Source organism: Barbatula barbatula, assembly GCF_947034865.1.
Source record: "Barbatula barbatula genome assembly, chromosome: 10".
Taxonomy (NCBI): domain Eukaryota; kingdom Metazoa; phylum Chordata; class Actinopteri; order Cypriniformes; family Nemacheilidae; genus Barbatula; species Barbatula barbatula.
This window is the reverse complement of record NC_136773.1, coordinates 14,214,439-14,241,922: the sequence shown is the minus strand read 5'-3', so window position 1 is coordinate 14,241,922 and position 27,484 is coordinate 14,214,439. Positions and strand designations below refer to the sequence as shown.

The following is a 27,484-nucleotide window of genomic DNA, read 5'->3' as shown; positions in this document are numbered from 1 at the left end:
GCAGCAGGCCTGCTGTGGATGTTTAGATGGGGGAGGTTGGCGAAATGCAGGGGCGTGACACCTCAGTCTGTAGCAGGCACTCGCCTACGGGGAGAATGGGAGAGAGAGAGAAAGAAGGGGAGGGAGGAGGAACTTAAAGGAAAAAAGTTAAAATAAAAATGGCTTCCTTGTCTTTGGAGTCCACAGAACAAACGGAAAACGGTGCAAAGGAGTCCACGGAAGATGAAGCCAAAGTAAAAGAGGAGACGGATCCGGACGAAGTTTCGGAACAATTGCTGCAAAGCTTCCAGAACTCGGCGCTCAGTTTTTCCACCGATCAAGTCGCGTGTCTGTGCGAGGCGCTCCTGCAAGCGGGCAATGTGGATCGCCTGTGGAGATTTCTCTCCACCATCCCTCCTTCGGCCGAAATGCTACGTGGCAACGAGACGCTGCTGAAGGCCCAGGCTTTGGTGGCTTTTCACAGGGACGAATTCAAAGAGTTGTATGCCATACTGGACAGTCACGACTTTCACCCGAGTAACCATGGGTTCCTTCAAGACCTCTACTTAAAAGCGCGCTACAAGGAGGCTGAGAGGTCTCGGGGTCGCAGTCTAGGCGCCGTGGACAAATATCGACTCCGAAAGAAGTTTCCTCTGCCAAAAACCATTTGGGACGGAGAGGAGACGGTGTACTGCTTCAAGGAGAAGTCGCGGAACGCTCTGAAGGAGTGCTATAAGATCAACAGGTATCCCACTCCGGACGAGAAGAAGAATTTAGCCAAAGCCACCGGACTTTCTTTGACTCAAGTGAGCAACTGGTTTAAGAATCGCCGACAGAGAGACCGAACCCCGTCCGGCAACAGCAAAAGGTAAATGCAACGAATTTCTTTCATATTGACGATGCGAATACTTTCAGCTTAAAGGCCGAGTGGTTTTACTCAGGCCCCGGAGAAACATTCCAGAGCAAATGCGAGAGAAGAGTCCAACAAACAAACAAACCTCTATTGTTTAGCAAATATGTGCGGTTTACACTAAGGGAAGCTAAACAAAAAAAAATGGAAGCAAAATAAAGCTTGACAACAGAAGTAAACAGGGTCACTCAGACTGTCACATTCTTCGTCAGTGAATGTTACATTGTTTCTTATTGTGCCCTCATTAAGGCCTCGTGTGCTACATTAATATATTTTCTTTTCAGTGTTACAATTCTTCTGTTTCACAGGGACGCTAAATTCATGGGGACGTTTTGTGTTTGTGCGTGCAAGGTCATACAGATAGGAAAGAAAGTTTACAAATATTTGTCACCATCATTGTTCCCAGCCGCCGGTTCGATGAAGTGTTTGACAAGTCCAAATGACAAGGGGCTCAGAAAGCATGTTGCTTTGTTGTGAAATGTGAGATGGGGCGACAGGAGTGGCTCCAGTTTCCTGAAATCCTGCACCACAATGTCTATCTCTGTAGATCACTAGCAATTAAACCACCATGGTGAGACGAAATGAAAAGTAATAATAAATAAATACAAATGAACAGCAATTGTTTAATTAAATTGTATACATTCTTCTCCAAAATGAAAAAAATAGATACTGTTTAAAGCTAAGTCTGACACAGATACAAAAACAAAGTTTTGTTCTCACAAATGGACAAGTATTATGTGTTTTAGAGTTGTTAATGATATCTTGCAAACAAAAACTGTTATATTCAAACTCTCGATTATCAATATCATGTTAATTCTATACATATAATGACATAAACAATTCATCACCCATTTCATGTGTTGCCTTAAAGTTATAGTTCATCCAAAAACATTTGTGACTTTCTTCCGCAGAACACAAAAGAAGATATTTTGAAGAAAGTTGGTAACCAAACAGCACTGGACCCCTTTGACTTCTATTTTGTGGACACAAAACCAATGCAAGTAAACGGGGTCCAGCTGACAACATTTTTCTAAATATCTTCTTTTGTGTTCTGTGGAAGAAAGAAAGTCCTACACGTTTAAAATGACACGAGGGAAAAGCAAAATCTGATATTGTGACTGCCCTATTTTAAATTCTTTGATTCACACGTCTTAATTAAATAATGGAGTTCATTTTTGAGGTACGCACAGGTACAACTAAATATGTTATACTGAAACGAAACAAGGATCTTATTAACTGTTTTTATAGATTTTGAGTAAATATATTATTTGTATTGATATAAAAAGTAAGTATTGTGATCATTACGCTATTGTGAATTATAATAATTAGCATTTACTGGTAACAATTAGCAGAAACAGTTAAGCAGCTATGCAGAACCGTAGTGTCAATCTCCAGCTCAGATCAGTTGTTTTTTCCAATAGTGTCAGTAAAGTCATACCAGTAGTTTAACTGAATATTAAATGTAATTTAAATCCCAACTAAGCAAGCCAGCGACAGTGGCAAAGGAACCAAAACTCCATTAGGTTAGAGAAACCAGGTTCAGTGCAGGGTCAGTTCTCCTCTGGTCAATTGAATAAAAAGCAAGTTTCCATCCACATATGCCACTTATATTTATATAGCTGCACATATATGCAGCACATTTTATTCATTTGAATATCCAAAAAAGCTTCTTGCCAGTAGCCAAACGTGAATTTGTTAATGAGTTATGCTGTTTTGTTCCCCATCACATCATGTATGTAAACATTTTTATCTGAATCTAGGGGTTATTGATTGCAGATCTAAAATATTCAACCGGCCATTCGTCAGGCATTGTGCTTTACTTGGTCTAGTTTGTTATTAACCTAAGCTTTCCTTCAACTAAGAATATGAAGAAAGATTTGTAAGGGATTGTAAATAAATAATGGGTGGGGTTTTAGGACTATCTGTTGAAATGTAATGTTTCTGTTTCTTCTTCTAGTGAATCTGATGGGAACCACAGCACAGAAGATGAAGCAAGCAAAGGAGATCTGGAGGACATTACTGACAAACTTGCTCAAGAGACAGGCAGCTCCACTGCACCTCTTTTCTCTTTCACCGGAGCTCCTGGCAGTACTGGTGGTCATCTTATTCTCAATAGCACAGGGGGATTCCTCACAAGTTCTCACCCACTGCTGCTCAATGGGAGCCCTATACTCTCAGGGGCAGGAACCGGGGTCATCATCAATGGGTTGACACTAAGCGATGGTCACACAGTCACTCTAAGTCCTGTTACAGCAAACGCACCATTGCTATTTAATGGGGCACAAGTGATCACCAAAGAGGAACGTAGTGTCCATGACATGGATGTCCAAAGCGGGCTACCCAATGTGGTGCTGAGTCCACAAGCCAGTTTAACAAACACAATACCTCTCTCTCTCAGTGAAGAAGCAAAAACAGCCAGCAGTAGTGTTTCTCCACTGGATTTCATCACTATTCCGGAGGCCTTAAAGAATCTAGACAATACCCAGTCAGTGCCTACAAACTCTATGTCCACGTCCACCATCTCCACTTCGGTTATATCTTCAATGTCTTTTCCTTCAGTGGTCTTGACCCAAAATAGTGTTTCTGCGTCAACAGCTGACTCTGCAAATTCAGTCATCTCTAGTCCCTTGGTGCCCCTACAGCCCACACAACCACCAGAGATTGTTATATTTGCAAAGACTGAGGCCCAGGCCCCCTCCTGCAGCTCCAGCCCTCAGGTGCTGTCTTTACCTCAGGTTGTACCATCTATACAAGGCATTCCAGTGTCCCAACTGATTCAACATCCACCTGGGGCCACCCTGTCTTCATGTCCCCAACTTGTACCGGTCTCCCCTCTCAATCCACAGCTACCACAATGTCCCATTCCTCAGTTTCCGACACAGACCTTGCACATAGGTCCCAGACTTGCTCAAACTCAGCCCCCAAATAGCTCCAACACACTAAGCACCAGTACAGCTTTATCCCTCTCCCAACTGACCGATACCCAACTTGCACAAGGACTTGCGGGTCAGTTAGGAGATGAGACGACTTCAGCCACAATCTCACAGACCTCAATGGGAACACCGGTGATTCCCATCTCCTCTCCAACTCAAGTTGTGCCTGTTTCCCACCCCAAAGACACAGGCCATCCACAGCTGGTCCCCCTGTCACTGCCTCAGTTTATGCCTGTGCCATCCATCACAGGAACTCCTACTGGAACACTCTCTTTCCCTCAGGTGGTCCCAGCGGCACCGTCTCTTTCAATCCCATCCCCAGGAGGTGCGTTCCAGATTCTGACATCTGGGTCTGGTGCAGGATTAAGTGTTGCCCAGGGGCCAATACGCCTTAGCCCAATAGGTCCTCCTCAGAGTGTCCCTACTGCTTCCATCCCTGGTGTTCAGCTGCTGAATTCTGGGGTTATCCAACTGCCTTCGTCTTCTCCAGGTAAGGCATTTGATAGTAACATAGTGTTTACTTTGATTTACAATTTTGTTTTTTTAACAAGATTTCTTCATTCTGCTTTCAGGCAATCTACTATTAGCAGGTGGATTAGGAGGCAGCCCCATTCTAAGTCTTCAGAATGGTAAACTCATCCTTACTATACCAACTGGCATCCAGTTCACTACCATGCCTGTCAAGTCCGTCCCAGAGAACACAGTTCCAAGTGCCTTTTATACAACCTCTACGGTACCTTCACTTGAAAATCCACCAGTGCCTTCACTTACTGCTCAAACTTCACATTCACTACAGTCATCTCCTTTGGGATTTATTGGATCCTCTACACTTTACTGCAGCCCTGAGCCAGGGACCATTGCCAACCTCACCCCAGGAGCTTCTCCTAACACTCCAGACTCCTCTAGTACTCCTACCCCCACCGGCGTCCTACAGTCTCACCAGACCCTCAGCCCTGATAGTATGCTCCCCCTCAGTCCAATCTGTAGTGGCGTGGCAACTGGCCCTCATCTCTCACAGCCAGTCTGGAGCACAGTGTCTCTGTCCTCCGCTGCTGGCCTGACATTATTTGACATGCGTGGGAAAGGGGATCTATTGGAGGACCCCGCTTTGTTAATCTTACCGGGTGGTGAGTCCCTCCTGTTGGGCACTCCTCCTCCGGGCGAGGATGTGGAAAGACATTCTCAACTGGATGATGTAGAGGACATGGATGGGGACTCCAAAATTCTTACACAACTCCAGTCTGTCCCTGTAGATGATGAGTTGGGTTTGTAATTACCTGTCGTGTTGACAGCCTGCCAGTTGAACAGTGTTAAATCTCTGACTTCAAGAGTTCATTTAACTATGATGAGAAATGGGATAAGATTGATGACCTCAAAGGTTTGTGAATTTCCCTACTTAGCATTGCATATATTGGGGATTAAACGGTGAAAGTTTTCAACCTGATAACTATGATGTTATAAAAACGTCCTAGGCTTTGTTGAACAAATAATTGTCATATATTTTGAATTTGGTTGTGAAAACAGAATTCAGCAAGGGCATGATAATAAGGAGGTCTCAAACGGCACTGTTATGAGTTGTCACAGAGGACATTTAACCGATAGTCAACTCTAGAAAAATGAGATCAAAGATTGTCTCTCTATGTGAGGAAACGCAGAGCTTGAGAAATGTCAAAAGGGCCTATATGTTCAATCTAGGAGTGATTGGATTATAAAACCTCATCTTGTGTGCCTTACGTATTTTGCATTACTTCTCAAATCTTTGTTTAAACAACTTTGAGCAGTACTTGTATTATAAACAATAATAAAGAAGTGATATTTTAATAGAGGTACATGCATTCTATGATCACAGAACTGACTTCTTGGACAGAAAGAGTCCAGAATAAAACATGAAAATGAAAAGCGAAACTACAACACATCGAATTGACTACATCACTGCCTCAAACAGCGATTTGTCAAATAGTGTTTTTTCTTCGATTATCGATTTGTTTTAGGAAAGTGTAACACGTGAGTTGGTGGTGCGGACGGTTAATGCAGTACCTTTGAAAAACTGTTAATTGCTTCCAGTTTATAATAAAAACTCTCTGATCTTCAATCTGATCTCTTTTAAGAAATCGTTCATAAAACTAGAATGCATTCACATAAAGCACTCTTACTGTTAGTTATTTTTTATTTCATATGTGAATTTTATAGAGAGTCAAGTCTGAATAATGATGTGTATGGCATAGTTTTTATATTGATATGAGATCGGTAATGACAAGGCCAGGTGATGTTGGTTTCCATTAAAAAAAACACTGAGGTCTTCCGAGCATTCCCGCTCATTAAACTTTAGTGATGTGTATGAACAGAATAGGCTGTGCTGTTTTGTTTGAAGGGAATTGAAGTACTGCTATAATAGTTTTCTATGCAACAACGGATCCATATGATAACTGACCTGATGATTATAAAACTTAGCCCTAAGATGTGTCTATTTTTTGGTTTCTTGTTGAAAACAGCAATTTCTTACACTACAATCTGCCATGTACATATACAGTGAAGTTTTTATTCTTTGTGATTTATTTTATATTTTAAATAATTTTATTTGTAGTATTACATATAGCTATGACTGTCATTTGTCTTTTTCCCGTCTCCATTCTAATCAAGTGGAATTCTACCCATGGGATTTTTCCACACAGAAGAAAACACAAATACATGTGTGTATACCATGACTGGTTACTTTCATTGTTGTCACCAGCACATTTGCTCAAAGCAGAGCACGGCTCTGTTTGTTTTGCACATTTTATTCATGAAGCATTTATCTTTGTCTTGTCCCACAGAAGTTGGTGCTATTATTTAACGGTTAGGCCATTCAATTGTAAATCCAAGGTTTTGGGTCATATTGACATAAAAAGCTTAAGAGATTTTGGCATGTATCCATGGTACACATCTTAAATACCCTTTGTCGTCTTATTTTGATTTTTTTAACCCATATTTAATGCATGTTTCAATCATTTTGGAGTCGTTCTATGACAACACTCAAGCTGTTACTTTTTCTATCCTAAGGTTCACACTCCATTTAGCATTGAGAAGCATCTTTCAAGGATTTCCGTTTCTTTCTTTTTTTCAATTAAAGAGTTTGTATTACACATTTATGTTACATAGGACTAGTATCATTGACTTGCCAAAAAATATTCCTTTCAAGCACCTGGAAAATGTTTTGGAAAGTAAAGGGAATGTGTGTTTGGTTTTGTAGAACACAACGTTTGTGTCTGAGTATTGCTATTTCATTTCCAGAATGTAGTGATGACTATGTATATTATTTTAGTGTTTGTAGTTTTCATTGTTCTGATCACTTTTCTTTTTTGTTCTTAAGACATCCAGTACACATATGTACACGAAATATGCAGCTGATTAAACCAAAGACGCTTTTTTTCATCATTTCATGTAGTAAAAGGGAGGCTTTTGTTTTTTGTAAACATCTCTTTTTACAGAGGTGTGTTTTGTAATTCTCATAGTTATTTTATTTTTTATATTCCATTTATTGTGACATGCAATAAACAACGTATATAATGTAATCTGACTGATCTTTGTCTGAAATGTACCTACAGTACCAGGGGTTTCTAAACCATTACTAATATTCTGTCTTCGTCTACTTACACAAGTTGTTCCAAATCTGAATACATTTCTTTCTTCTGGTAAACACAGAAAGATATTTGGAAGAATGTTTGTAGTTTGTAACCAAACAGTTCATGGTCACCATTGATTACCATAGTAGGAAAATTTGCTTTATAAATGTCTTTGTTCTGTTCAACACAAAAGAAGACCATTTGAAGAACGTAGTAAAGCAAACAGTTCTGGGCCACCTTTGACTACCATTGTCATTTGGTAATGTGGTAGTCAATGGTGGCCAAGAAACATTCTTCCAAATATCTTTCTTCACATCTTCTCTAATGGAATGTTGCACTATTCATCTATCTATTGTTTTGGCATGTGACCTACACACATTATAGTATCACAAGATAACCGCAATACATTTCTCCACAGTTAAAAATAAATCCCTTAACAATGGGTGTTCATATTATTTTGTCCAACACTTGAATATATATATGTCAGTACAAACCAAATCTGCTAACAAATGCTGGCACCATGATTTGATTAAGAAATTAGATTGGCTTCATATTTAAATACGCTCTATTGCGCACCTGAAGTTTTCCGAGGCAATTGATACAAATACAAACAAGGCTTAGGTTGAGAGGCATGCGCCTGTGTGTTGGTGCATCTCTGTGTTTTTATAACCCCCATGCTCTCCGGTTACCTGCATGTACAGAGTTGTCTGGGCGGGTCTTTGTGGCTGGAGGAGGTAAAGCCTGCTAAAACAAAAAAGGTGATACACTCATCTGCTACCCTTATTGGCTATCACATCCCCAAAGAACAATAAGGACTATTGTGAGATCTCCCTGACCTGAAAGATTCAACAGCATACAAGCATCTCATCAGAAGGTACTTTAGAGTCTATAAAACTTCTTCAAATCATAAAAGAAACAGCTGGGAAGAAGGTTCATCTTGATTTGCCTTGATACTGGCCTCAGCTACCACCTGGATCCCATCATAGGATTTCAGCATCTTTCCATTTCCAACTTTTACAGACCAACTCACCATTCTTGGTCCGATCATGTCGATGGGCTTTTCTCCAGAGCAGGTGGCGTGTGTATGTGAAGTTCTGCTTCAGAGTGGAAGCATGGATCGCTTAACCTCGTTCTTGTGCTCACTGCCTCCCGCATCTTCCACCATGTATCTGGGGATGCTGCAGAGCCAGGAGAGCATGCTTAAGGCGCGGGCCGCTGTCGCCTTCCACCACTGCCGTTTTGCTGAGCTGTACGCCTTGCTGGAGGGGAATGTGTTTTCTCCTCGCAGTCACCCTCTCCTCCAACAGCTCTGGCTCCGGGCACACTACATCGAGGCTGAAATGCATCGGGGCCGCCCTCTTGGGGCTGTGGGAAAGTACCGCATCCGTCGTAAGTTCCCTCTTCCTCGTACAATCTGGGATGGAGAGGAGACCAGCTATTGCTTCAAGGTACGAAAATACTCTACTCTCATACTTTAACACAGTTAACTTAGTGACAGCTAACTCATAAATGAAAATTCTGTCATCATATACTCACCCTCTTGTCATCTCAAACCTTTTCTTTCTTTCGCAGAACACAAAAGAAGATCGTTTAAAGAATGTTGTTAACTGGCCCCCATTCACTTGCATTGGTTTTGTGTTTATACAGTAGATTGGGGTCCAGTGCTGTTCGGTTACCAACTTTCTTCAAATGATCTTCTTTTGTGTTCTGCAGAAGAAAATAAGTCATACAGGTTTGAAATAACAAGAGGGCGAGTACATGATGACAGAATCTTTATATTTTGAATTAAAGATTTAACTTTAATCTTTGTATTTACAGTAAATTCTCACTGAATTTAAGTCTGACCTTGCATTTATCCCAAATTAACCCTTTTTTAGATTTTAGTACAATCTCTCAAAGATGTATTTTACTTTCATGAGCTTTTGGTTGCATCTTCTGCTCTGTCTTGTTCCAGGAAAAGTCCCGCAGTGTATTGAGAGAGTGGTACTGCAGAAAGCCATACCCTTCACCACGAGAGAAACGTGATTTAGCAGAAGCCACTGGTCTCACTGCTACACAAGTCAGCAACTGGTTTAAGAACCGCCGTCAGAGGGACAGAGCTGCATCTAGCCGTCAAGGGTAGGAGAAACATCTCTAGTCATTTTTTTATATGCAAGAGAGGTGAACAACATTATTTTTTTCTCTGGTTCCATACTGCCATCTGCTGGACCGGTTACAAACATAAGAAAACATGACCTCAGACCTACAGATTGTTGCACTTTTGTTCATTTGAAGGGATAGTTTACCCCAAAAATGAAAATGTTGTCATGAATTACTAGTTGTTGCAAACCTGTTAAATATTTTTGTTTGGGTGAACCCAAATAAATATATTTGGAAGAATGTTAACAACTGAGGCACCATTGACTACCGCAGCAGAAATAATTATTGTATAATTTTCTTGTTTTGTTGAACACAAATGAATTATTATTTTACCCAGTGACCCGGAAATCTCAGTTGCTAACATTATTCCAAATATCTTTCTCAATTCCCTTTCTCCTCACTTGTAAGTCACTTTGGATAAAAGAATCTGCTGATGATAAAATGTAAATATTAAATGTCTTCAACACTTCAGAGGTTTTGGGGTGGTTTCCCAGACAGGGAAACATGCCTTTCTTGTGTGTAAAACATAACTTGTGCATTTTGAGACAAAACAATATCCATGCAAGCTGCTTTTGGGTTTAGACAGTTCTAACGTAGTCTTAGGCTCTGTCCGTCAAACCACCCTTTAATGTCCAAGTTTCTTGTGATCCAGCAGAACAACAGGAGCGTTCTTGAGCTCTGATGAGGAACTTTCTCCACCATCAAGCCCCAGCACACTGTTCTCCTGCTCCCAGCAACTGTCTGCCCACCCGCCCCCTCTACGCCACCTGGGACCAACACTATACTAGGATCCATTAAAAACATTGCATGTCAAAGCTAGAGCTCTATTAAAAACAAAATCACCAGTTGAACAAATAAAAGGAAGTAGAAGCTCTTTGGAAAATAGTTAAGCTTAATACTACTCCACTAAGTTGATTTTCCTCTTCTGAACATACAGTTTACACTGATACTTTCTGTCTTGAAAATCTCATTTTTAAGAATTGTGTATAATCAATTGCTTCAGTGAAGTGCATTCTCTTTGCAAATTCCCTTCTTTGACATATCAGACACTTTCTTTGGAAGCATATGCGATTTAAAAAATTTGTAGCAGACATGTATTGTATTCAAGTATGCATTACAAGTCAATACATGATCTAATAAAAAAACGTAACCACCGTTATCTTTCTAAGTTTATTACAAACTGTGTCAGACCATTTCACTTAGTATTTTGATTCATAATGGTAACATCTATAACTAAGGAATGTTGAAAGATTTGATATCTATTTCTCTTAGAACATGAAATGGTACTCATGCTTATAATGACCTGATCTTCTTGTTTCCTGCTTTCCCCAACACAAAAATAACTGCTGTTTCAGAATACTGTGCCATAGTGCAGTATTAAACATGTAGTCACTTTTAATCTGCACATCCACAGCACAGATCATTTTCAAGCTACAAGAAAACAGTCACTGAACATGGACTTTGTTAAAACAGTCTTTTATAACAATGTCCACAACAAAATCCTCTTTAAGAATTGCATTATGATTAGGAATCATTCATAGCTGCCATTACATGAGGATTTGCCCTATGATGTATGGCTCTTTTCAGCAATAAAATTAATGAATATATATCTGTAGGTTGTAACATTCAAATTCCAAATAAACACACATCATTACTGTGTAGTGTGTCTCTTTGGTCATTATGATGGCTCATTATTATTAACTCCTACACGTCACATACGTTTACTACATTCTGATCACGTGACCGTGGGAGTCACGGTCATGTGGGTAAAGGTCTGCTGTAGGATGAGTGGTTAGAGGCTCAGGTACTCAGCTACAAATATGGCCAGGATTCTAGTAAGGTTTTCCACCGTGGGTCTGTGCATCCTCTCCTCTGTGTCGTCCAGTGTGTGCCAAAACAAAGGAAACGGTGTGGGGATCAGATGCAGCACAGGAACACCTGGAGACAAACAGGCACCGATTCAGATACACACCTGAATCTCTATATACATACATAAAAATAAATATATGAATATATTATTTCTATTAACACAACCCCAAACTCTTAATGGTGCAGTATATTTAGCGACATCTAGCGGTGAGGTTACGAATTGCAACCAATGGCTCACTCCAACCCTCCCTTTTGAAGCACTACGGAGGCAGACACAAGACTAAGATGTCGTCATGTTTTCGCTTCTTTGCCGAAGGATATAACACATTTACAAAACGCGCTCTGTGGAGCATGTCATGGGTAGTTTAGGGCTACTCTAGAAACAACATGATGAATTCCATGTATGTGGACCCGCAGTCTGTGTAGATAGAAATTCTAAGGTAATAAAAACACAACACTTCATTATACAAGAAGTTTATACACCTATGAAGAAATAGTTATGTACATTATATTGCATATAGATCAATAGATCCCCCAAAAAATGACACTGCTTAGGATGTAACTGCACAAAGCACCAAAATCCAGTGATAAAACATGAATGACATCACAGTTTGAATAACTACAAAACCTAAAAGTGAGATTACTGACCCCTGTTCAGAAATGGAATATGGTCATCCTGCACTGGACCAAGATAAAAATCTTTCCTGAAGTAACTTTGTTCTTTTGGGTGAGATGTCAACAAGCCCTGTTTGTGAAGTCTCTTCTCTGAAAAAAAGAAAAACAAGAGGCGCCGTGAATGTAGAGGTCACTGTGCACTGTGCCATTCGGGCTGTGCTGTGGATTTACCTGCAGCGATCAGTCGGTCAAACCATCTAGCTGTGTTATCAAAGTGACTGACAATCAATGGCTCCAGACCACCAAGCAGATCCAATAAGACTAACAGATCCTGAAAGAAAAATAATGCAATGCATGAATTGTTCAAATGCAAAACATCACGAAAGTAAATTTGTACAAAATGCACAAATGTAAGAACTCATGTTAGCACACACAACCTCACCACTGCCTGAAGAAGAGTGGTTTTGGAGGATCCAGGAGGATGAGGGGTGCGCTCCATGAGTTCAGCCAGGTGACGAGAACCATACAGAGAGTCTGTGTCGGTCCAATGCTCAAATGCCTCCTCTCCGTCAAAAAACACTAGCTGCAATGTCACAGCAGACTTCTAGAGAGAGAGAGGAGAGTTCGTAGATGGGTTTTTAGGCACTATTGTCAATGATCTCATTTACTTTGATCTATTCTTCTGAAATCATAATTTCAGTATTGTTTTATAAGAAAGTGAAAATAAATCATCGTGGAGTGTTGATAAGCAACACAACGGTGAAACCTTGCAAACATACCAGCTGTTTAAGTGCTTTAAGCTGTGTGTCCAAAGCAGCGGCCAGCTCCAAGATTATAGCACAGGGTACAGCTGAATCACTTGCGCCCACAAACACCCGCAGTGGGTTTTGAGGGTCCGGAGGTAAGATTTTTGAGTCATGATGGCATGCTAGAAGCAGCCTGCGAGGAGCTGAGGGGTCCAGCACGGCCAGCACATTGGTGAAGGTCACGTCACCCTTCGGGGTGGATGAAACAAAGGAATTCTCTTCTAATGTCCATCCCGCAGAAAGCGAACCCAGCTGGGTCAAGATGTGCTGCAGATGGAATAATTAGACGAATGCCTAAAGTTATAAAATATGTGTTTGAAGCTATCGTGAATGTAACAGATTAAACCTGGCGTATGATCTGACTGCCCGCAGTTCCAGGAACCCGCTCAATCAGTAGAGGCCGCAGATGGGTTTCCCAAAGCCGATGGCCATTCACCTGAGCTGCAACCTTCTTTATTTGTGCCACAGAGTACTTACCGGGCTTATGAGAAAGCTGCAGAGACAATCAAGTACAGGTGAGCACCAGCTGAACTACAAGGCACATTTATGGCAGCATCCACTTTCACAACATTCCGGGTCACATCAAAACAACCCGGATGACTGTGTGCCAAGCCTGAGCAGAGAGGCACGTGACACGGCAATGCAATTCATCACGGTAGCTTAGTATAGACTCACCCTGTCCTTTATGAGCCCTGTGTCATATTGCAGGTGAGAGGTGCCAGAATCTGCAGACAGGTACAGTCCGAGAATCACGGACAGCGACAGCACGCCAAAGAGACACATCACAAGCACGCGCATCCGCGATGTTCTCGTCGGATCGCAGGCTGCCAGCGCGCGGCCGTTATTCGGGTGCAAAACTTTGGCCCGTCGACTGGTCCTCGACATGTTTAGTCTGATGAAGCGTCAGAGATGCGGGGAGGCTCCACGACAGACGTGTCCCTACAGCCCAAGGACACGTCAGTACTCGAAACTGCCAACTTTGTTGTAAAAAATAACGTTTATGTCACCTTGCAGCTCGCGCTGGTGCTCTGTGTGAAGTTGAACACATCCCAGCTCTATAACGTCGACAGGTGTTTGGAAATATATCGGGAAACACACTATACGTGTGTCAGTCAGGTCTAGTTTTCGTTTATTCTGTTATACTTTATACTTGTTTTACACTTTCTGTGAAATTCTAAAAACTGGTTGGAAAACGCACAACGTCGATGAGAAATATTGTTACACTATTGCACTTACACGCGTTAAAAATGACGTAATGTCTCGCATTCTTACGTTAGTGAGGAAATCTTGTTCAGCTCTATTTGCGCATACTTGACTTCTGCCCTACACCGCCGGTCTCCGCCTACAGCAGCTGTTTTCATCTTATAAACCATTCTGGATCTGAAGGTGCAAGATATTTGTCATTCTTGTGTATATCAATATTTCGAAAACGAAATCGATTCCTTCTGTTCTACAATTCAGTCATTTAATCGCGTGCAGTCTAACGCAGTCTTTTTTCACTGCGCTTCCGTCATGACGTCATTCTGGCTGATTTTAGCGTCATCTTAAAGGGACAGGCGAGAGCCTGCAACGTTGACAAAACATTTGATGTTGCCTTTTTATTCTGTTTCATTTACATTGATTTCATACACTCTTGTTTTCACTTAGATCTTAACATATCGTTTCTTATATCGTTTTAAGAATTTTAGCATGCTTCTCCTTCAAAAGACCATTCAAAAGTAGATGTTTTGACACACACTTTTCTGAAAAAACAAGATACAGATTGCAAAATTATTTAATAGTAAATACTTTCTCTACAAATAGCATAGTGTTTAACTATGGTTGTTATAATAAATCCACGGTTCATTATTTAAGAGAAGAAACAAACTTCTGTTGTCGCTTACAAAAAGTGTTGTCTTTTAGGGATTAGCCAGCCAGCATGTGCCAAATATCAGGATTTCACAATATGTTGTTTTTGTAGACATGTTTCGGTGTCTTTTGGGATCAAGTAGTTTAGTTCTACAAATATAATGAATTACACAATCCCTTTAGAGAATATCTGACTGAACAGGAGAATGTGGGTTACTTGCTCTGTCTAACATAACATTTAACAAAAGGCACACACAAACGATAACAAGTACAAGACTTCTATCATTATGAAATATTTTTTATATATTTTTTATAAAATAATGAAAACATAATTTACACTTATTAAATGTACACTCATTGATACAACATCCCCAAATAAAACTGAAAGATAGATAATCAAGGCATTGGAGCCGCTGTCTCATGCATAAAGCTAATGAAAACAGAGACGAAAAAAGAACTTACGATAAAAAAGGATAATAAAATCAGCTTTGTACAAAAGATCATGAATCAAACAAAACATAAGGCAAATTAAAAAATATTAACTCAGTACCCTCCAATAATGTTACCAAATCTGTAATCTTGCAAATTCGGTTGGAATTTGCTTTAACGTATTTAAAAAAGGAGAAAAGAGGATTAAAATAAATAGTCACAATATTACACAAAAATAAACCTTCAAATATAACAGCTTGACTATATATTTTGCTTTGATTTATGAATGCGCAACACAGATGCACATAAGATGGTTTCACAAGAATATTACTCAACTTTCTCAAATAAAAAGAACAAACTTAATTAAAACACCTCCACCCAACTACAAAACAAACAGAAATTATAAAACAATCCATGGTGTAGATATAACACCCAGTAATCCAGAGCTGAGTGATACACCAAGAGTCCATAGAACCTCCCATTTCTTTGACAAAGTGGGTGGAGTTCTTGTAATCACAGCAATGAGATGAGAATTTAAAAAAACATCCCTTACAGTAAATGACCTATAACAGGGGGACAAAAGAGCTTATAGTAATATGAAAGTTCAAAATGCATCATATGCTTATTAAAGCTGAACAATGGATGACGAGTACTTAAACTTTTTAAGGTGTGTACAGTTTTTTCTTTATATAATTTATTGTGAGGAGGTGAAACAAGTCATGTTAGCTATTAGCAGTTCAAAGCATTATAAAAATCACCCTATGTACAATTACACCACTAAAGAGCACTAAGGAATCCTGCAATGAATAATGTCTTCGTTTATGTGTAACATTTCACACATACTCCATAAAATTTATCTTTGCCATTTACTATATTAATATGGTTATTATTTATGTCCGAGCAAAGTCCTCAGGTTTTCATTTAGAGCTATTATGAAAGCAACGACTAATACAATAACGTTAACCGACTGGAGCAGTGCTTTTGCTCTGACATGAATAAATAGTTAAGAGAAATAGGTCAGGTCACTAAGAGGGCAGCTTATGGGTCCTGAGAGAGGAGGAGATATTTTCCAGTTGGATCAGGTTAAAGGGATGGACAGAGCCGATACGAGTCGTAAATTACATCAGATCACTGGTCAATGTTGGACTCCCTGACCACTCTTAAGGCAGACATGTACAGAACCGCACAGGGTAAACCATAAATCATATTACATCCAGCTTGACTGTTAATCCAGTTACCCAAAACTAATTGAATAAACATGGGAGAAAACAAAGACCTACTAAGATTTTACAGAGCACTGCAGTCCGTCTACAGACGAACAAGGTCTTTGTATGTAAACATAACGATCTAAAACAGCCATCTATTGCCAACAGTCGTTTGACGTTATAAAACTGAATAAAACAATACAAATAGAAAAATAGAGTCTGTATGGAACAGAGCTAACAAGTGTTTTTCGCCTTGCATATAGATATACAGTGTCTAAATTTGACAGAACAGCCCCAGTTTACACACAGTGCTTTGCCAAAACGATACAGAAAGAGAAAATGGCATTTCCTTTCATATGACACTGTCACTTTACAACTGACGGATGACCATGCACAGAGAAATAAACAAAGACTTGGGTGTAACATCACAGTTTTAGTGGCAGTCGCTGTCAATGGTCACGTCGTTTCCATTACAAGACTTGTGAAATTGTGATTTTGGTCACCACTTTTTTCTGTCCTTAGTTTGGTGGAGATCTACAGAGCCATTATTGCAGATGAGCTTCGGTAACTATAACCCCCTATGGGATTTTATGTTTAGGAATGCCCCCAAAAATGTAGAAGTCTGCACAGATGAAGCAAGGTTTGAAGAACGCTTACTAGAAATCAGCTGAGATGAACACTTCAAAGTGTAAAAATTTCAATTTACAATAATGTTTATTTTTGCTGTTTAATGTACCTGCACACGTATGTGATTTGTAACTTATACTAACAGTACCACACATTATATGAGAGTCAATGTACCTCTCCTTGAAAATTACAGTACCGTGTTTCTGCACATGCTCCAATGTTGCATGCTTGATCTCCTACATGGCTCAAGTGTAGATTTGTTCTGCTTTTCTGATGAGTGTTGTTTTTTTGGCTGTTGAGCTGACTGTGCAATAGGCCTCTCTGATTTTTAGTGTCTTAAGCTTGGCTTAAGTGTCTACTGGTTGATTACAAAAATAAATCTACAATGTGAAAATAGTTCTGAAAGGAATTAGATCAGAGTGCTATTTTTGATGAGGAGCTTGCGCTTTTCAAAGTTGGACTTATTACGCACGTTCGTTTTTAAAAAATAGACATTTTGCATCCGTACCGGCCTTCAGTTTTTTCTCACGGTTTTACCAGTTTCTCGTATCTACCTCCCTCCATCACACTTTGATAGAGCTCACAGCTGTATGTGTGGTGTCATCTGTGAGAGACGATAAGCTGGCAGATATTTTTTTGCTCACCAGAGGACGTCTGCCTTAGATGAGGTTGAACAGGACAGTGAATAAACTGGGTGATAAAAAATGATTTCAAACAGCTTTTGGCACACAACGCGCCCCATTAGGCAAAGCACAGGTACGTAAGGTTCCCCACCATCTTCTGAAATTCAATCCATTTGCTCAGAGTGGAAGTCACTTCCTCTCGGGAATGCTAGAGGACAAGAGTTTGCTAAATTTCCGTAGCTGTTCACTGGCCGAGAGAGATTCTTCCTGCAGACGATTGTTATTTTCCCTCAGATTAGCCATCTCCGCTAACAACACTTTTTTGTCCTGTTTCTCCTAAATAAGGAACAAAGAGGAAAGGACATTGATGACATCATCTAAAAGTAGGGATGTAACAATATTATCGATATCGTGTTTAAAATGTCTCTATATTATCATGGTCACATGACCAAACTAAAAGAAAGTTAGAACAAACAATAGATGTTATTATTAGACCAATCTCATACTATAACTCATACCTCTAAGCAACGGTAATGATTAGAGGATAAAGAAAAGAGGAGGCTTATCGCACTTTTCCAAGTCATCATTTGTTACCGTAACGTGGATGTTATACCGAGGATTAATCATACAGTGAGATTTTTATATTGTTACTGAAGATAGCACAGTTCATTTACTTTTAGATTAACCTTTATTTATTTATTTATTTATTTGTTTTTAATACCATATCTGCACTAAAGGCCCAGGTTAACCTTTATAGACCACTTTGCAAGATGAAAACATTGGTCCAGAGGCACTTCTTTTTCATTTATTTTATTTTTAATTCTTCTATATATTTGATAAACATTTTGAGTTGGCTATAAATGTTGGTTGCATTTTGCTCAAATGTTTGTGTAGTGTTAAATGGGTAATTTAATGAAACATATTTAAGTGCTCAGGGACCTGTGGCAACTTAAAAGTAGGTTAAATGTCCCTGCGAAATGTTTGTCCCTTCACTCATAGAAAGCAATGTGTATGCCTTGTAAACATGCGACGGATTGTCCTGTGTAACGTTACTTATACAAAACATGAAACATTCATCTTGAGTACTTTCAATTACAGAAAGCAGCGTTTATGGTTTGTAAACACGAGACAGGTTTGGAAGGTGTAAAAGGGTAGTCTAGTGGATATCCTGGGTCACCTAACCAAAGATACAGTAATTACAGAATTATTAATTACAGAACACTGCAAAATTAAAACAAAAATTATTATTGTTGATTATTGAGTTTTATATAGTAATTGTGTATGTTTGATTTTATTGATGTTATAAGCATTAATAAATGGGTTATGTCAACTGGACATAAATAGAAGCCTAAAAAGAAAGCAGGGTAAGAATATTCCCCGTCACTGAACGGTCACTGACTTCTAAAGAAAATCCTCCCTCAACAAAACGCTGTTTCTCCAGAAATGCAAAACTAGGCATTTAGGCATTTATATTACACTTGTGTAAAAGTAGAAAAAAATTTCCCCATATATATATATATAGAAGAATCCCTTTAAAAACCCGAAACAGGAAGTTCTTCTGAACCAGCGTTGTTTACATCATTGAAAGTGGTCTATAGAAACTTTTCATATAAAGTGCTTAACTGCACATTTGCTCAGAATTAATCTGTCTTGCATAGATGAGATTTCCTTAACGTAACTCACTTTTTCCAGATCGTTGTTAAGTTGTTTTAGCATGACTTCTAAACTATACAGACGACCAGGCAAGTTATTAGAAGCTTCTTCGCTGTAACACACACAAAGACAAACAGTGTCAGAGAGGAAAAATTAAAGAACAAGTAGTGTCTGTGAAGTAAATAAATGATGTATGAACATCATACCCGCTGAAAGTAGGGGTTGTGCGAGGTGTCTGTGGCGTGTGGAAAGGCACAGGGCTGATGACAGGCCTCAACTCATTGCCTCCCATGTGAGGCTCAGACAGTGAAAACAAAGAAACGGCCCTTTGCACTATACAAAACAAACACAAAGTTAAACTGTGCATATCCCAAACAGAATGTTTTCAAACAGCTTTCCCTAAACATCCATCCTATAATCGACCTGATTTACTCACACGTGCACAGACTCGTACCTTCATACGCCTTGGCTGCATTGACAAGGCTGGTCCACTCAAGGCCAGAGGCAGTGTCAGGAAGAGGCATGAGTCCCGGGTCAAGCCTTCTGAGGGGTGGAACCTTATCCCTCACCTCAGTCAGAGACAACTCTGAGGCTGACAACGGCACTGAAAATCCAATTGAATTAGAAGAGATGAAGTTACAAGCAGATAGCAAAAACATCACTACTGTATGTCTAGCAAATAAAGCCCACCTTTCTTACTAGGCATGAGGGCTCCGTGGTTGGTGTTGTGGCGCCGTGTAGGCAGCGTGCATGTGAAGAGCAGGTCGCTTGGCGGGACCTGTCCTTCAAAAAGTGGTGTGCTTGCATAACTAGCGTCTCTCCGGCCACTACACAGGCTCTCATCGGAGAAAGTGCGTTGGAGAGTCCGATGTGGCGACTGTGAGATGAGCACAAACACAAATGAGTTTCAACTAAATTTGATTGATTTCTGTGTGTACAAAATCTCTATGTGCTCACTGCGTCTCGTGACGGCATCTCTATTGGGTTGTCCATGATGATGAGTTTTTTCAAGTCGTCCTCAATGGTGCTCTTGTGAGCTCTGCGTGGTGAGCGCAGGTCCCTCAGAGAGGCACGTAATCGGGGCTGTCCGAACACATTTTTACTGTTCATGTCCACTTGCCTTGAAGGACACACAACACAATAGTTAAAAATTGAATGTAGAATGTGTGAATGACATTCTTCATGAGGTCATCCACATGTGACACTTACTTGCTGGTGTCAGTGGTTGTGGTGCTTGATGCGGTACTGCTCTCCTCCTGTTGCCATGCACTCTGCTTGCTTTTAGTAAAGGATTTGGGGGCGGAGCTTGACAGCTGGGTGGGGCCAGATGTGGGTGTGGCAGTTAAAGCTCTGAATGGTCGCGGTTTGTCTCCCACAGCAGGGGTTTTATACCCTTGAGGGGTATAGGGCCTAAATCCACACACATAAATCCCCACAAATTGAAACATGTGCAAATATGAACCAGACGAATAACAATATTTTTTGACCTTCCTACCTCGGTTTGAAGTTGTCTGTATTGCCTGATCCCGGAGGGGGAAACGTGCGTGTGCGATAGTTCTTGCTTTGACTGGCGGATGCAGGAATGACCGGGGACGACTCCCTACGATGCCCATCCCCCGTTCCAGACAGCTCCTGAAGGCCGCTGTATGTAGCAGAGCCGTGCAGGGGTTTGTGGGGAGTTCCTGCGTGACTGCGGCTGGGCTTGCCTCCTTTAGTGTTGGGGCTGGGCGTGTAGAGAGATGCATCAATGCCACTGTCACTGGAGCCTCCCTTGCCCATGGGGTCAGGATCAGGATCTAAAGGATCACTCAGGGCCCCTGAAGCCCCGCCTCCCATCCCATCAAACCAGCGTTCATCGCTGTGACTGCTGGAGGCATTGCTGGAGAGGGTGTTACTGCTGGAATGACTGGAGTAATGTGTTTCACCCTGAGAAAAAAACAGAAGAATGATTCAAATCTATATACATGTATTTCTTTGTGTATTTATATATATATATATATATATATATATATATATATATACACACACACACACTGGTTTCTGCTGATTTCTCACCTTAGATTGGCGGTTTGGAGAATCTTTCCCTGGGAATTCCTGTCGGTTTTGTCTTCTTGGAGCTGAGCCCACCGACACACCTCGTGATGAAGCAGCGACATGCCACATGGGCTCTGTCCAGCACAAACATAAAGAGGCATTGGTGTTTGATTCTCCTTTCTTGTGGTTCAATGTTTAACCAATAGAGGGCACTATTTACAAAGTAGTGATGCACTACTGGAGCACTGGAATTTCATACTTGTCTTAGTATTTCCACAAAAGCTCTGTTTGTGTGTTTGTTTACCTGATTTGTTGCGTTCCATCGTGCTCTCTTGACTTGTGAAGCCGGATGATGATTCTCCACTTGACACATCAACCGTAACATGAGGGTCAAACTGTTGGAGAGACCTCTGGGCTGATCCAAACCTGAACACATATGACACACATATATCAACATACGCAAAGTGGCCAAATCAACTTTTTTTAATCAAATCTATTATGGAAGATGTATTAAACATTTTTGTTTTTGTCATTCAAAAAATTACACATGCTTGTGCATACACCATTTCAAGGCCCAGGAGAATGGCTTCACATTTGACTAAAAAATATAAATAACTAATGAAACATTTGTCAATGTAAGCTTTATTTTCATGTTTTTCTACACATTTTCTATACAGTAAAACCCATATTCACTGTAGCTTGGGTTTTGTTGAATCATTTTGTCTAGAAAGGTTTTGTGTCTTCTCCATTTTGTACCATGCAACTAACTACTTTGATGGTTTGATTGAACCTCAGAAGGCATTAATAGCAACTAAAATACACTCTGTACATCACTTTTGGCCACTACTACTTTGGTATCGAATATATATCATAATCAACAACAAAAAAAAACATTCCCAACAAAAAACCTTTCAACACTTCCACACAACATGTATTAGTAAAGTAAACACTATCAATGGGCACTCTATATCAGTGAGTCTTCATAAAATGCACACCGCTCATTGAATTGTGAGTTTGCTGCAACCCAAGTGTGCCGTGGGTTTGAGCGGTGATGTACGGCTCAATCTGACAGGCCTATTATTAGCACTCATCAGCAAATCTCGCTGATTCACCAGCATAAATACAGTCAGTGTAAAATGCTAACAGATCTGATCTGAACAGAACAGAAACAGCCTACTTAGAACACGCTAATGCGTCATAACTGCAATCACACTCACTGGAAATAAAGAATGAATAAAACGAATCAGTTCTTCCTCTTTATTTCAACTTCTGAAATGAATATGACCCAAAAACATAATCATGAAATATTTAAGATGTTTGTCCGATGTTATTTTGAAAGGATGAGCCACAATGATAAGACAAACACAGAATATGCTAATCGATGACCTAGTTTTCTTAACTGTATCAAATGAGAATGCATGCAAGTATTAAGTATTATAAAAGAGGGGAATAAGGTGGTAAATTGTGAAAAACTGTACACCTAACCCAGAATTATTACGGTCTCATTAGTCAGACAGACACATCTCACACAACTAGTTCCTCTGGTTAAGTCGACCAGCAAACATATAAACACAACAGAGCTGTGTGTCTGACTGCCTGTACAGAGACTACATATTTTCTGTTTTTCTGAATTAAGTATTAGGTCTGTGTTTATGTAAAACTATCATTTTATTTTGTTTCTTTGAACTATGGACCATATTTCATATTCAAATGAAAATAGTGTTTTTATAGCCATTTAATTTTGATCAATCTGAAAAAGTACCAACTGGTCAAAAGAAATAAAAAAATCTGATCCTAAATAGAGCAGCAAGGAAAACAAATTCATATTAATGTTTACAAAACACTATACTAATGGTTTTAGATATTTTAGGATCAGCTCAAAAATGAATATATTGTATCACAACTTTCAAATCTTGTTTGATGTCATTGACTTTATGTCATTCCTGAGGTTTAATTGTGAGGGAATTCGACAGACAGGCTGTAATACATGTAGAAAGCTGAATATAAACAAAACCGGAGGGGTGGTCTCTTCATTTTTTCTGTGGCTATACAAATATATCAGGGTTCGAGTCTCAGACAAAGTGATGTGACTACAATGACTGAAGATGTTTATTTGTACTCTCACTAATATTCATAATAATTATATATATAATATATTCAATAAGTAAACCAACAATGACAGTATTGCGATGATATTCTCAAACAACACAGAACTGTGTTCAACGTTTTGTATTTGGTCATCTATGAGCTTTGCAAAACTGTTAGAAATCATATCCTGTTCAAGTCAAATTTAAAATAATTGTAACATATCAGATAGTAGAGGAATGAATTGACGCCACATGCTAGAGGACTGAATTGGGATCCCGCGCGTCCCAACGCAAATCTTGCGGGAGCGGGCGGGTTTACCTTTGCAGGACTGGGCGGGTAAAACAAATAATGTGGGTACCGCAAATTATAGCCGCCCGTAGGCAAGGATGGAACCGGAAAATGAAGTAGAGAGGAATATTAATGTGGGGATTTACTGCACAGAACAGAAGCAAGGCAAGTCCGACATTTGGACAAACTTCTCTATTGTTACTGACAAAGGTGATAAAGAATTAGAATTTGTAAGTTACAAGAAATGTACAAAAGTGTTAATATACAACGGACACAAATCTGGCACCTATGGGTTGAGGTGACATACCTTCTCGGTTATACCTGGTCAAAGTAAGCTCTTCTCCCTGCATGTGTTAAGCAAGATATTTGTCATTTGCACATTGCTACGCTTTAATACTGTGTGTGCTGTTATAGGCACAGCCTTTCAGAAGCAAAAAGTTTTAATGGTCTAATAATTTTTTTATTTGTCACTTGTCGTCATTTTTTAATTTATTTGTCGGGCGTGGTGCTTAACCCTCACATGAACATATTTATCAACCATAAAATGGGCTTTTAATTAAGCTTTGTCTGTTGTTATGAACATTAGCATACCTCAACGTTGTTTAAATTCTAAATTATTTGCGGATGGGTGCGGGAGCAAGCGCACAAATTGCGGGTGCGGGCAAGAGTGAAACACACGTTGCAGGAGCGTGCGGGATTGGTCAGAAATTCAATGGGAGCGGGATTAAAAAATCTGTCCTATGCAGGGCTCTACCACATGCTACAAATAAACAGGACATTTGATCAGCACCTACCTGTCTGGAGAGGGTTTATAGCGAACAAAGGGTCCACTATGTCCTGGCACCCCCAGGGCTGCGGAGTTGAACCCAGAACCTGTAGTGGTGAAACTAGCTGAAGGATTTCTATATGGCATCCCTCTGTCTGCACCAACTGGAGAAACGCTGTACTGGTTCTCTGGATAACTGACAGGCCTGTGGGTGGGGACGGAAATAGCTAGTGAGAAGAAAAACAAGCGAGGATCCGGAATCCAAAATGTTGGTCTTAAGGCTTTAACGTTATGCAGGAACATCTCACCGTTTAGGAACCAGCGCTTTGTGTGATCGACTGGGGACCGCAGGTGGAGCTCCACTGGGGGTCCAACGCTGGGCGGAGCTGTGTGTAACAGGGGGGCTGTCCCAACGCCATACTGGCGTCCGCTGCCCACTGCGATACCCTGCGGCTACTGGCTCCGCTTCTCCTTTCTGCTCCATCATCTTCATCTCGAACTCCTCTGTGCAGCCCCTATACACACAAATAGCATAAATGATTTATTTTCAAGTATCTGTAGACCTTAATGACTAGATTTTCCATCATCTAAACCAACAGTGCAGTCATTTTGAGTTGTGAGCTCGCTAGTACAGTGGATCATGTTCACCCGCAGATCAGCACCAAATCCCAGTTGACCAGTTCACTAACCCCTACTGAATGCCAAACAGCAGAATAAAACCTTCTCATCAGTGCAACAATTCCTCTGGGTCTTTGCTTTCTGATGATGATGAGAAACTAAACCCCCTTCTGTCTTTCTGTCTAAAGCCCCCTAAACTGTCAGCACTTTCACACGAGGACTCAAGTCAAGGTCCAACTGTCCTTTGATTTGAGTAGCTTCTGAAAGAGCGGCTTTATCAGCCTCACCTACATCTACTTAAACTTGTCAGCACCCAGGGCCACAGAGTTTTTTCAATTCATTAAAACCTTGTACATGAGTGCAGCTAAGTAAATGCTATGAGTCCAAACACCTTTTAAAACCACATTAATGTTCATCTCAAGTCACAAGTCTATGCTTATTCAAATACAGTATGTTATTTGCATTTTCAGAGGATGCAATGTTATGGAGGTTTACGGTCTTAAAAGGACATGAAAAGTCTGTCATCATTTATTCACCGGGAAGTTTATCCACATCTGTATAAAGAAAGAAATTTGAAAGAATGCTTTAACCAAACAGTTCTTGGCCAACATTTAAAAAAAAAATGGCAATGGTCCTTAAAAGTTTCCCAGAACTGTTTGATTTCCTACATTCTTCAAAATATCATCTTTTGTGTTCAACAGAACAAAGACATTTATAAAGTAATTCGTCCTACTACTCAATGGTGATCAAGAACTGTTTGGTAATAGGCATTCTTCCAATTATCATTGCTCTGTGTTCATCAGATCAAAGACGTTTACGGTTTAAAGATTTGGAACAACGCGAGTATGAGTAAATTAAAATTTTGGGTGAACTGTTCCTTTATAAGAGCTCATTCTAGGGCTGCAACAACTTGCGCAGTTATAAATCAAGCACGTCTTCTTCCCTTTTAAAACTACCAGGGGAGAGGTGTTCTAAATGACTGCTTCTAATATGACACACCTGAAACAACTCATAAGCCTTGGTGTGTTAATTGGGGGACATCCACAAGATTTTGGGAGTAGGCTGATGAGTTCAGTTGTGTTTACTTTTCTCATCTGTGATTTAGTTATAAGCCGAAGATCAAATTAAACGTCTTATCCTATTAAACGATAAAATAATCGTCCAACGAATGGATTATCAAAATAATCGTTAGTTGCAGCCCTAGTTCATTCCAAATCTCTGATATTTCATGTACTATAAATCTAAAGCATTTTGTTCACCTGTTTTATTGCACGCTTGGCAAAAATCCCAGGTCCGATCACTTAAAGTAATACCACGCCTCTCCTCAACAAGCCACACAACTCACATCCATAACACAACTGGGATACAATACAAACTGAACTTTAATACAAGTATTAATAGTGATGGCAATAGCAAGCATCCTATAGAAGAAAATTATCAAAGGACTAACTCAAGGGCTCATGTTGGTTAATGTCAATACTCTACTAAAAAAACCAAAGTGTCACAATGCAGCTGAAATTCCAGCACTTGGTCTAGCAGAACCTTCTGGCTCCCGATACGGTGGATCATCTATATTTTATACATCATCTCGCTGCCACCTATTATTATCCTCTCTCCTCTAGGAAGACAGTGGGAGAGAAAGCAAACAAAGATATACTGGGAGACAGAAAGCCAGCAGCAGAGACAAAGGAAAACAAGGGGAGAGAATGGATTACACGGCAGCACAACAGCTCTTCTGTCTAATACACCCAAAACTCCCTTCTGAGGACCACATGAGAGGAAATAAACTATCCAGACTGACTACACAAGATGCTTATGGGATGGAAACTGAATATTAACTCAACTCTACTGGTTGCTGGGAAAGAAATAATTATCAGCCAATGAAAACTGTTTGGAAGGCAACTGATGCTTCACCACAAAGGAATGATAGAAAAACAACACATCCATGTTACAACAGTTTATAGTATACAGTTATGCAATTTGATTCATTTTCAGAGTTTGACAGCTTTAACATGGACTCAAATCCTTCACTAACCATAACACACAAACAGCCAAGCTATAAGTGGACAACAGAACCATTAAGGGACCCTAAGCATCAAAAACATCAGCACGGCCGTTTTTTTCATCTCTAAGGAAGTGTTGTTAGCACCCCCTCTCCTCTTCTCCTGCCAACCATCCATCCATTATCTCAACACCTCCAGTGTTGATCTCCATTCTCATTGTTCCGACACAATCCAGTTCCCGGTTCCAGCACATCACCTCGTTCTCTTTGTCTCCCAGACCGGCACTAACCTCCGAGCGCCAAGCTGAATGTTTTCTCGGCTATCCGCGGCAGCTCCATGAGGCTCTAACTGACAGCTGAAGTACAGTCGAGTCTAACAACCCAACACACACACACCGACAGACTTCTGGCTTTCCCCACCCCTCCAATCTTCTTTCACTACGATAATAA

General features: G+C 40.2%; 4 protein-coding genes across 7 annotated transcripts in view; 2 read left to right on the top strand and 2 right to left on the bottom strand.

Annotated features, from left to right (window-relative positions):
• Positions 1-24: 24 nt before the first annotated feature.
• Positions 25-7,371, top strand: six5 (SIX homeobox 5). Its single transcript, XM_079466379.1, has 3 exons — positions 25-847; positions 2,847-4,312; positions 4,395-7,371. Exons 1-3 carry the CDS (start codon positions 159-161, stop codon positions 5,093-5,095), a joined length of 2,856 nt encoding a protein of 951 aa, XP_079322505.1. The 5' UTR covers positions 25-158; the 3' UTR covers positions 5,096-7,371.
• On the top strand, positions 7,278-11,222 carry six9 (SIX homeobox 9; the record flags this gene model as incomplete). Of its 2 annotated transcripts, none has more annotated exons than XM_079466382.1 (3): positions 7,278-8,872; positions 9,379-9,542; positions 10,219-11,222. In XM_079466382.1, the coding sequence occupies exons 1-3, from the start codon at positions 8,471-8,473 to the stop codon at positions 10,349-10,351; spliced, it is 699 nt and encodes a 232-aa protein (XP_079322508.1). In that variant the 5' UTR covers positions 7,278-8,470. The 2 variants fall into 2 exon arrangements, with proteins under 2 accessions (XP_079322508.1, XP_079322509.1); XM_079466383.1 differs by having other exon boundaries at positions 10,216-10,351.
• On the bottom strand, positions 10,715-14,382 carry qpctla (glutaminyl-peptide cyclotransferase-like a). 2 transcript variants are annotated; one of them, XM_079466381.1, is made up of 8 exons: positions 13,861-14,382; positions 13,529-13,792; positions 13,200-13,346; positions 12,827-13,120; positions 12,490-12,651; positions 12,279-12,378; positions 12,081-12,197; positions 10,715-11,501 (listed from the first exon to the last, which is right to left on the bottom strand). In XM_079466381.1, the coding sequence occupies exons 2-8, from the start codon at positions 13,736-13,738 to the stop codon at positions 11,356-11,358; spliced, it is 1,176 nt and encodes a 391-aa protein (XP_079322507.1). In that variant the 5' UTR covers positions 13,739-13,792; positions 13,861-14,382; the 3' UTR covers positions 10,715-11,355. The 2 variants fall into 2 exon arrangements, with proteins under 2 accessions (XP_079322507.1, XP_079322506.1); XM_079466380.1 differs by having other exon boundaries at positions 13,529-14,382.
• Positions 14,383-15,013: 631 nt separating this feature from the next.
• The window catches only part of sipa1l3 (signal-induced proliferation-associated 1 like 3), a 60,399-nt gene continuing 47,928 nt past the window's right edge, over positions 15,014-27,484 (bottom strand). The window contains exons 11-22 of one of the 2 annotated variants that reach the window (XM_079466377.1): positions 24,723-24,929; positions 24,443-24,619; positions 21,577-21,698; positions 21,294-21,406; positions 20,734-21,164; positions 20,448-20,648; positions 20,196-20,358; positions 19,929-20,115; positions 19,693-19,842; positions 19,445-19,571; positions 19,269-19,350; positions 15,014-17,921 (exon numbers count right to left, since the gene is read on the bottom strand). In XM_079466377.1, the coding sequence (XP_079322503.1) occupies positions 17,775-17,921; positions 19,269-19,350; positions 19,445-19,571; positions 19,693-19,842; positions 19,929-20,115; positions 20,196-20,358; positions 20,448-20,648; positions 20,734-21,164; positions 21,294-21,406; positions 21,577-21,698; positions 24,443-24,619; positions 24,723-24,929 (2,107 nt within the window). In that variant the 3' untranslated portion in view covers positions 15,014-17,774. The remainder of the gene's footprint in view (positions 17,922-19,268; positions 19,351-19,444; positions 19,572-19,692; positions 19,843-19,928; positions 20,116-20,195; positions 20,359-20,447; positions 20,649-20,733; positions 21,165-21,293; positions 21,407-21,576; positions 21,699-24,442; positions 24,620-24,722; positions 24,930-27,484) is intronic. The other variant, XM_079466378.1, reaches the window with a different exon arrangement.

What these genes read in the sequence shown, in the direction of transcription:
- six5 (XM_079466379.1), top strand. Translation starts at nt 159, where the DNA reads ATGGCTTCCTTGTCTTTGGAGTCCACAGAACAAACGGAAAACGGTGCA. An exon ending in CCGTCCGGCAACAGCAAAAG is followed by an intron (nt 848 to 2,846) that starts GTAAATGCAACG and finishes TTCTTCTTCTAG; the next exon opens with TGAATCTGATGGGAACCACA. An exon ending in ACTGCCTTCGTCTTCTCCAG is followed by an intron (nt 4,313 to 4,394) that starts GTAAGGCATTTG and finishes TTCTGCTTTCAG; the next exon opens with GCAATCTACTATTAGCAGGT.
- qpctla (XM_079466380.1), bottom strand. Translation starts at nt 13,738, where the DNA reads ATGTCGAGGACCAGTCGACGGGCCAAAGTTTTGCACCCGAATAACGGC. An exon ending in CCACTCTTCTTCAGGCAGTG is followed by an intron (nt 12,379 to 12,489) that starts GTGAGGTTGTGT and finishes TTTTTCTTTCAG; the next exon opens with GATCTGTTAGTCTTATTGGA. An exon ending in TGACCGACTGATCGCTGCAG is followed by an intron (nt 12,198 to 12,278) that starts GTAAATCCACAG and finishes TCTTTTTTTCAG; the next exon opens with AGAAGAGACTTCACAAACAG.